Source organism: Styela clava, chromosome 13 (assembly GCF_964204865.1).
Source record: "Styela clava chromosome 13, kaStyClav1.hap1.2, whole genome shotgun sequence".
Taxonomy (NCBI): Eukaryota; Metazoa; Chordata; class Ascidiacea; order Stolidobranchia; family Styelidae; genus Styela; species Styela clava.
This window is the reverse complement of record NC_135262.1, coordinates 4,490,806-4,501,192: the sequence shown is the minus strand read 5'-3', so window position 1 is coordinate 4,501,192 and position 10,387 is coordinate 4,490,806. Positions and strand designations below refer to the sequence as shown.

General features: G+C 35.8%; 1 protein-coding gene across 1 annotated transcript; it reads right to left on the bottom strand.

Annotated features, from left to right (window-relative positions):
* Positions 1-2,436: 2,436 nt before the first annotated feature.
* LOC120332532 (uncharacterized) lies at positions 2,437-10,096 on the bottom strand. The gene is made up of 5 exons (XM_039399800.2): positions 9,959-10,096; positions 6,285-6,434; positions 4,873-5,055; positions 4,099-4,279; positions 2,437-2,993 (listed from the first exon to the last, which is right to left on the bottom strand). The coding sequence occupies exons 1-5, from the start codon at positions 10,025-10,027 to the stop codon at positions 2,587-2,589; spliced, it is 990 nt and encodes a 329-aa protein (XP_039255734.2). The 5' UTR covers positions 10,028-10,096; the 3' UTR covers positions 2,437-2,586.
* Positions 10,097-10,387: the final 291 nt, after the last annotated feature.

Here is a 10,387-nt window from a genome sequence, read left to right as displayed (position 1 = left end):
TCAAGTCATCCGTGAGCAATGGTTTTAGATGCAATAACTTCACTGCAAAGAATTCGAACATTAGACAATCCTCTTCATCAATACCCTGAATACGCCTTAGTACATTTGGAAATTGTCCGCCATCATGGTAGCTTTGCCGTATATTTAAGTCTACGAATTTGGTCACATACTACAAAATGCATTAGTCTTCGTAGTTGAACAATTGTGTATGTATGATATATATATATATCTTAGTTAGATGTTTGTATTGAAAATATTTTATTCTTTCCACAGTTTCAATCAATTTGGTTCCTAATTTTACGTATTAATTTTCTCTATTTTTTATATTATTTCAATTCATATTATAGTATTATATAGTTCTTAACGCATTAGTCGTCGCTTGCATTTATTCTTTCAGTACTCTTTTACTTTTAATTGAGGGCTCGGGACTTTGCTTCGAGCAAGGTTGTATTTAAGTACTTTGCGCTTTATGTATTCTAGTAAAGTTACTGTGCTAATTCATACGGAGGACATTAAATCGAATTGATTTGATATACAATAAAATGAAAATAATTCAAAATATTTAAATCCAATTTTTTAAATAACAGTAAAATTTTGGAAGCAGGCCGTGGTTATGTTTTGGTCAATCAGTGACGTTGTTTTGCATACCTGAGGCTGCGCAGATGTAGTCATTCAAAGACTGAAATCGTGATCTCGTGACTTGTGATTTGTCCTTCAAATTATGTAGCATGTGTCCGTTGGGTATCACAAGTAAATAATGATTAACAGTTAGATATTGCCGCGTCTGCTGGTTGACTTGTGATATATATATAATGTTCGGGATAATATCATTTGCTCATATTCATTTGCTTTGACAATCGAAAGCTTAGCCTTGTCTAATAGGATTGGATTTACATATTTATCCCGGGGGAGAAGAAGCCGATAAGACGGCTTAACCATATGGCGAACCACGACCTCTCGTCCGGTTACTTGAAGAAAATTGTACGAGAGTTCGTATACATTGAAACGTGCCGTGAAAGTGTAATCGAAGAAGCTTCCCTATCCGTGCCAAGATTGATAATTATGATCGATACTCCCGAAGTATGTGAACTAAGATGACGGACACCGGAACGTTGTGTGTTTACCAGGTTAGAGTTAGGCCATGATTTCAGGTACGAACACTACGAGAGTCACTTAGCTAGTCCCCGAACTCATAATAGAATTAAAATAAGGAAAATTGAAATTAAGTTATGACCTAACTCTAACCTGGTACACATACTACGTTCAGGTGTCCTTTATCTTGGTTCACATACTCCGGGAGTACCTTATAATCGGCCCCATATGATCAGGTTGTTTTTATTTTTCATTTTATATGGTGCTTTTCAAACCTACATAAACCTGCTCTACGTCGCCCCCTTGCGACTTGTTGAAAAGCATAGCGACGGGCGCGTTTGATCGGCGGGTTTTTGATCGTCTTTGAATCTGCCATTGTACATTTTCAGTAATTTTTATTAAAATTTACTATTTTTTGACCATGGAAACACAAATTTCAAATAGAGTGGAATAATAGAAAACCCAAGAAACCAGGCGATATTTCAAAAAGTTGATTTTAGAAAAACTGAAGTCACCCCCAAAATACACTGAATTTACTTTACAATGAATCTAAATGAAAGACACGATAACGCGCGATAACGTTTTAATCGTAATATACAAAAAAGGAGTGCACAACTGAATTGGGTAGGCAACTCAACGTTTTGCTCAAACTTTGTTAAATTTGCTATAAACTTTGTCGAAGGTATCGTATGCGAAAATTTATCCAAATATAATAACAATGACACCTAGTGCACGCACTCATTACAATTTGGCGGAATTATCTTGGACTTTACTGGTCAAATGCGTATTGATGCACTATCTCCGGCGTAATCTATATGCTTTTGGATAGTTTTATTCACCATTCCGCAGCAAAATAGAGTAAGAGCAGAACACGTTCAAGCCGGTTTACGAATTGCGTTCTGTCTTGAACTTCAAAAATTAACGGGCCTCTTATTGGTTTGGTTACGATTGGAAAAATAGGCGCTCCAGAAGTGTGTGTACCAATATGAAGATAACTAATTATGTTCGCCCACTTTACATCAAGTTGTGTAAAGGGACGACCGAAACCTATGGACAGAGGGTATATTCACTTGGCTAACACAGATGATGCTGATTTTGCTACTGAGTGACAATTTACATTTCAATCATTAAAGTAGAAATATCTAAATGAAAGAAAGTTTTGTTTTTCCTTTGCACGAGTAAACTAATGGACCAAAGAATTTTTTGTGCAACAAAAGTGGGACACAAAACAAAAAAAAAGGTTAAGAACCGCTGATCTAGGGAGACGAAAGCCTTGTAAGACGCAGTTTAACACTCAATCCAGCCTGGGCTTAAAGAACTTCTACCATGACGTGGAGAACAGTCGAGTGGGAATATATATTTGCTTTATTGAAGTATATGTATAGTACAAGCATAATATAGCATCACAATTAAGCGTCTCATCTTTATAAAAAATAATTCACTGACGATGCAGTATGTTTTATAAGAGTACATAACACATCTTCATGGCGTTAGTTACGGCTTCCAGTTCGGCCTCGCAATTTTATGTTTTCTGCTATGCATAAGCGATTTCATTTCGGTTTCCGATGTACTCTGGTGAGGATAATCAAGATTGGGTCGCAATGTTGATACGAGATATCCAGGGGTTTGTGTTGACTTTCCTGCGGTAGCGGGACGGGTGGATATTGGTGTTTTCGATCGTTGAGTGGACTGCATTTCGTAGGTAGATGGGCATTTTCGAACTTCAGTGGAATCTTTTTCCGGCTTTTCAGACTTGTGAGAATTTATGGATGCTCGGGATAAAGACTGAGTAGGGGATGATATAACGGGCGATGCTGGGGTTGGTTTCATTCGACATGCTTCATGGATGTGACAATCTTCTGGTTCTGCGTTTCTCGACGATTCTCTCGTTTGTCGATAACCTATAAATAAGTTGTAACTTGTTCTTTAGACGAATGAAAGAAATAATACTTTATCTTCACCAGGGGTGTGCAACTTCTGGCCCGCGGGCCAAATGCGGCCCACAAGAAAAATGTGCGGCCCCCGGGAGGGCCAATTTTGAATGGTCTGCGGTCCACGAAACGAGTTTACAATTTGTTTTAATCAAGTACGTGAAAAGCTTATTTCAGAGTCGAATTTATTATCTCATCCAACACATCATTATTGTATGGGTTGTTGCCATGCAAATGAAGCCGTATACTTCTTCATTGTTAGGTACAGGAATTCATACTGTATAGATTGGGGTTCGTCAAAAATAAGATTCTCAAACAGGGGTCCGCGGCCAAAAAAGTTTGGGAAACACTGCGTTAGGGTATAAGGAATATCTAGCTAGATAATAGTTTCAGATGGATTTGATGAATCGACCAGCGGTTACACGAATCTCCCTACCACAGTGATATATTCTTTAATATTGCACTGTAAAAATGACTAGTCTGTTTTTCTTTCCAAATACGTGAGTCTGTGTAGAAGAAATTTACCGCTTCGCAGTGAATATGAGATATTCAACTTAAATACAGAGAGTCCACAAAATTTGGCCATATTTTTAAGTAAAAACAATTAAAAATTTTGCCCATTTTATAGTAAGAACAGTTATAAAGTAAATAAATTTTATTGTATGATATATATATATATTTGATTTCCCTTATTAGGAAGTTTATGTCCGGAAACGGAATTCCATCAATCGTCCTTTCCAAATAGAAAGTTTGTCTTTTAAATTTTTTTATTGTGTGATTAGGTAGTTTTTTAAACGCCACGTAGAAGCATTGGTTAACTTGCATACAATCATATTTTTGTACAAATTTTAAAGTATGGAACACTGTGTACGTTTCACCTCAATTACCAATCGTTGACAACAAGAGGCCAATAAACAGTTGATTTTTGGTACTCCCGTAGTGTGTGTACCAGGTTAGGGTTAGGCCATAATTTTATTCCGATTTTCCTAATTTTAGTTCTATTACGAGTTTGACTATGTTAAAAATTCGTTTCCTCCATATTGGTACACACACTTCTGGAGCTCCTAATTTTTACCTCTGGAAGACGATTTTGCTCTGTAAGCTCTTGTTGCTTCAATTCTTTCAACGACTTCTCTCGCACAATCCATAGCTACAGGTATAACACTGACGATGCCACCAAAATGATTCTTCGCTTCATCGCAGCTCAAGTGATTTACTTGGTCGTTGGGAAATTTTGCTCGGATATGTGAAATGTCCTAATGAAAAAACATTGCAATTTACAAAATTCTGAAGAGAATTATGATTGTTTTAAAACTTGAAGCAGGCCAAATTTACCCTATCGACAAAATGCGATTCCTCTTTTTTTTATTTTTTTTATTTCACAGATATTATAACGAACTTTAGTTGTCTAAAATTACTCTCTCGTTTCCACCGACATTTTTTTTTGTTTTGTCATACCAAGAGATTACTCACTATAGTTCTAAATCTAAGCCATGTGTACAAACAATAGCGAATTTTGGGTACTCCTGAAGTATGCGTACCAAGATGTCGCACAACCTGAACCCTAACCCTGTACAAAACCAGAGTTCAGGTTGTGCGCCATCTTGGTGCGCATACTTCAGGAGGTCCGAATTGTGTATCTGAGAGTTCCCTCTGGATGAAATTAACTGACTACCTACATTTCTATCACAATGAAAAATCTAAAAAGCGCGTCAATGATCGATTATAATAACTCTATCAGTATTATTTCTACTTTTACCTCAAAGTCGGGACCTTGTTCTAGATTACTGGTTCAAAAATCCCGATGACATAATTTTCACGATATTAGTATTATAAACATAAGTCATACTTGTCGTTGTTCCAAAACACTTTTCCAAGTTTTGAACAAATTATTCAATTTATCGTCTTTTTTTTTCACGACTTTTGAAAGTGTTCTTCGAAATTCTACCAGATCATGTACAAGCGAAAGAAACATTGAGAATATTCTTTTATCTGTTGCATTATCGGCAATTTCTTCGTAGTAGTTTTGTACCTGAGGAAATAGAAAACAAGTTTTATTTGAAAATAACGAAATGGTGGTTGATAAGTAGCCAGTCTCGACTAAATGTATCATTTTTTTTTTTGTCTGATACGGGAAACAAGTAACATTGAAGATTGATTTAGCGAGTGGTAACCGAGGTAAAAGTTTGAAAAAAAAATATAAAAGCACTGGTTTGCTATAGAGGCAGTCTGGTGCAATCTCGGAACCCTAGCCAACGCTTAAAATAAGAAAAGTAATTATCCATTCAGGGCAGATTGTACTGTGAATTCAAATTTTCAAATCATTTTCAACCTCAACTGAATAATTACTAAGTTGTTATTGTAAAACATGGCGGGGCTGTTTTTCTCAAATCTCACATTTTTGCATCAGCGGCGGAGGCTTTGTACAAAAGATCTCAATGCTCTTTACAAGTAGCGCCCACTGTCGACTAAATCTATCAAATTTTGGTTCTATTTATATCATTGAGTTGTTTTGAAAAGTTCGACACAGTTCCTATCAACTATAGAACGTTATACCTTAATTGTGACTAAGATTCAGCACCAGCAATTATTTATAGATACGGGAATTTGGAATAAGATACTTTGATAGATATTCAGGCTGGAAGAGATCTGAAATATAAGGATTGAAGGGACCCGGAATTTCGTGGATGTTGCCCAAGGCTTGATTTCAATAATTGGTTGGGGGTTTTCAAATTTTTGTTTTGGTTGTTTCGAAGTGCAGAGTAACCCAAATCAAAACCCATAAATTTGATGACTATTACAAAAAAATAAAAATATTCAACACTTGAAATTTGTGCATGAATGTACCCAAACGTTTCAGTAATCTCACACGCTTTGCATAATAGTTATATTTTCTCTAATACGATGGTTCCCAAATTTTTGAAAAAGTCTCGTGCCCCACCTCAAAAATACCTAGCTAACAATAAGCTACAAATAACAGATAGTGAGGCGAACGTATGTTTTATTTAAAAAAAAACGTTGAACATACGTGGGTGGAAGGTAAATATCCCAAAAAAATGTAAATATCCAAAATGAGGCGGGCAAGATTAAATCTAGCTAATACTTTTTTTTTGTTTTTAGATTCACGCCCCCTCAAAAATTTCAACGCCCCCCTGTTGATCGCGCCACCGTTTGAGAACCGCTGCTCAGAATACAATCAAGACAACTCCGTGCCTGCAATTCATAAAATTAGGCAATAAGTTATTCAATTATTTTGCATACTTGTGATATCGTTGAAATCTGCTTCGTTGGTTCAAATTTTTGTTTTCGACATCGGTCCAGTGCTGTTACAAATATGAATTGTTGTTGTGCGATGCATTTAAATCTTCTTTCAAGACTAACTAGTATTCGCCTAGTATCTTCCATTATTGCCTGTTCGGAATAAAAGATTTGTTCAATATAAGGTGATACTATACAATATAATTTTATGTCGATCTTTTGTCTACAACAGGGGGTGTGAAACCTATATTATAGCAGAGACAGATACAAATAACGTGAACCGTGCAGACACAAAAATTTTGTTATTTTCGATCGAATGATATGCGTTGTTTGCTTCACACTAGCTAGCTGTTAGGGCGTTGTAACACTATAGACATAGATAATAAATTGGAATCGGGCGTAGGCTTTGCAAAACAAAGGAAATTACTCGCACGTTCCAGATTACTGTATTTCTCCGTGTATAAAACGCACCCATGGATAATACGATCTGATGATCTGATTCTAACAGACTTTGCCACATAAAATTAAAAACTTAAGGTTAACAAATGTGACAATTATTAGCCAGTTAAAGCATAAAATGAGAATTAAAATTTTTTGATATTTTCTAGACCAATGTATAATACGCACCCCTATATTTGTGAGACTAAATTTGACCATGAAAATGCGTAATATAGCGGAGAAATACGGTAAATTAAAAAATCTTTTCGTGGGCCGCACAATTTCCCCGTGTGGGCCCGTAGGTTGCACACTCCTCTAGAACACAGAACATGAATAAAAAATAAAGAACGCAGACAACGGCCTCTGAAAGATCGGCAAAACGGACGATACCTAAAGAAGTGTTCACGGCAAACGCTGTAACCAGTGTTTGTGGCCATTTACCCACACTCACACAAGTGGAAAAGCACACAGCATGTACAGGGTGTCCATAAAGTCCTTTTACAATTTCAATTTTGTTATGTAGTCAGTCTCAATAATCCTAACCCTGTTTGGTGTTTTTAGTAATTGTTCAAGTATGTTACTTACAAGTATGCATCTGTGAAGGCCAAAACAATATATGGTATCGGTAAATTTCCTTTGCAATTTTAAAAATTTTCAAGACTTCGTGCACACCCTATCTATGATTGTTGTCAAGTCCGAGAAGTTAAAATCCAAGATTCAAAATGACGATATTGTCCGATTTGTAGTTCAGGTTACGATTGATTACCCGTCAGGATTAGAAATGTTGAATTCTTAGCGGAAGGAGATAATGTGCGAAAAACGGAGAGGTCATTTTTCAATCGAGTTCATACGATCGGGACGATTTATTTCAAATGGTCGGAGATACGAAGCAATCGCAAATTCGAAAACGTGCCTTTGTTTAATGATTTAAAATTATAGTTTATTTTAAGCTTGTGACCAATAGGATGACCGATAACATACGAGAGTAAACTTTTTTTAATTTTCACAATCCACATTTTGTTGACGTAACCCTACCTCAGTATGAGCCAAAATAAAAAAGCCCTGTGACAAAAGTGAGCAAAAAATTAGGATGCATATGTATATAAACGAATACAGATGTAAGCTTTCGGCGCACTAAGAAATCTGGTTTAAAAAATATAGTTTGAGGGTTTGCATCAAAGTTCTGCGAATTTCATAAAATTTTACTCCAACCCAACTGCCCACTTATATGAACTATGTACGGTTCCGCCCTTGTCTTGACAAAAACGTTGTTACTGAATAAAGTTTTTGGTTAACTGATTCACTGGTTTTTGTGGTTAATTTTAAACCTAGCATTTTCAAACTGGAATTTTCGAAAAGTCACCCCTGCCACAATAAACAGATATATACCTCTGCACTGCAATGTATTTTAGTAGACACATATAAGAGACGCGAAATTTCTGAATTCCCTTGTTGGCTAACACCCCATTCATGGGTCTACCTAATTATTAAGTGAAATAAAAACTATCCGTCATCTTTAATATTTAAAATTGCATCTTAGACATCATTGAGTGTCCGAAATAAGTAAGATAAATACCAATCAATTTCATCAAATAAATTATTGGCATTGCCATAAAAATATTTGCTATTCTGCTTGATAAGTCGCTTTAAATAGGTAGCCTACTATCATCGCCCGTATCGTCTTTACTATATAGCAAACGAGTATCAATTGTCCCGTATGACGCTTTACTACTTGAATTCTGAATTGCCACTCGATACTCTTGAGTGAGGCATCAATAATAAGAGAGCGATGTGGGCTGCACAAAGGAACTGACCACGATTTCCAAGCTCATATTGTTCGTGGGAACTGGTAATTTTGATTGAAACATTTCTCGCATATCAGAACGTTATTAATACGGTAAATTTGAAATTTCAGCTACGTTTACAGAAAAATATTAAAAACTTTTTGTCTTCTAAATTAAATTACTTTTCCATTTTCTCTACTTTATCGGAACTGCAGAAAACGGCTTCAATGGCGTAAAATTTCGACATAAAAATTCAGTTGACGAGAGCTGGAATAAATACAAATCTATCTGTTTGGTGACAAGCATAAGTATTGCTAATAAATCATAGCGTTAGATGAAGATCAATTTTAAAAAAATATATTTGGTACTATCTTGTTATTGTCTCGCTACTCTCCGTTATTTTTTATTCTGTTTATCTTTGCGTTAGAACCTATATTGGGCAATGAACTATCTTATCCTGACCTACGATAAACCAAATAAATAAAAAAAAGATAAGAAAGACAAGTATTTTACAAAATTTTGTAAAATGCTTGTCTGAGGAAGTCTTTGATCGGACAAAACGTTACAGAAATACATTCGTGTTAGTGTGCAGCAGGACATTATTGTTCGAGATTAATAGAGCAATACTATATATTATTTTGAGAAAACCGTTACTGCTTTCGCTGTCACCCCGCCGACTTCTCCTGACCACTTCATGAATCCACAAATCAAAAACTGATTTTAACAATTATATTTTCTAAAGCAGCATACGTCATTTTCATACTTCCATGTATGGTTTGTCGAATTAACCTGCGATCACAATTGGGTCGTTCCGGCTCGCAACAAATAGTGAAAATATTTTTCCACGCGTCTTTCAACAATAAGAAATCGAAAGTTGTTTACTGTGGGTAATCGTAAAAGCTGTTACTACAGGGCGGTTTGGTGGAGGCTATTCATCAAACAAAAACGCCTTGTTACAATCGAGTCTGACCACAGTAATACTACTCCGAACAATAGCGTACCTAAACAGTTGATACAGAATACAATTCTATTCGATGTAGACAAAATGTTGAGCGAGAAAGTTGCGTCGGCTCACTCTGGGCGCGGAATACACTCCCATATGTATTGAATAAAATTAGTTTGTCTCTGTTCCTATAGTTTAGTTTTTGAGGTAATGTTTTATTATATATTCGACACGCCTTCATATACGCCACATAAATATTAAGGCTGTCCTCAACCCTTATCACTTCTTTATCCTCGATTTATTGCTAACGATTTCAACCAGGCATAGATGATATATGGATAAATAGGGTGTCCGTGCAATCCGAAAGTATTGTACGTATTAGTAGGGCTATGATAAATATCTAAAATAATGTTAGTGACTGCTCAGGATATCAATAAAGACAAAACACCATCGATTTAGGTTGAATCGACGTAAATCATCGTTTTTAAATAAAAATACATCAAAAATCGTACCTCGTAAATTGCGTTTATATTTGGAATATATCCGCGTGCCATGTCGCACGATTTTCTTGCAGAGAACATAGTTATACGGATTTTATGAAATCCGGCCTTGGTAAACTTGATTCGGTATTTCGTCGTCGCGTCAAAAATCATATAAATTTGAAATATTGGAAGAATCGAAATATTTTAAAATGTAATTATGACGTCACACAGTGCATTCCTTATATCGCAAGTATTTTAGGTTGCGTTTTCGGAGTGCTTTTCGAGTTTCCCTCTACCTCTAATTTTGGGTGCTGCTGTTGCGTGAGAGAAAGTCATCGGTGGACCACATTCTATAATAGTAGATTCTAGTATTATAGATTGCGGTCCACCGATGACTTTCTACCATAATGTATACTACTTATTTCTGTATGAATAAATTAGATGCACCTAATTTGTCCT

Excerpts from the sequence above, each read along its gene's own strand:
- LOC120332532 (XM_039399800.2), bottom strand. The coding sequence starts at position 10,027 with ATGTTCTCTGCAAGAAAATCGTGCGACATGGCACGCGGATATATTCCA. Across the intron at positions 4,280-4,872 it reads GTGTTTTGGAACAACGACAA|GACATTTCACATATCCGAGC; the intron begins GTATGACTTATG and ends TTTTTTCATTAG. Across the intron at positions 2,994-4,098 it reads AGCAAAATCGTCTTCCAGAG|GTTATCGACAAACGAGAGAA; the intron begins GTAAAAATTAGG and ends ACTTATTTATAG.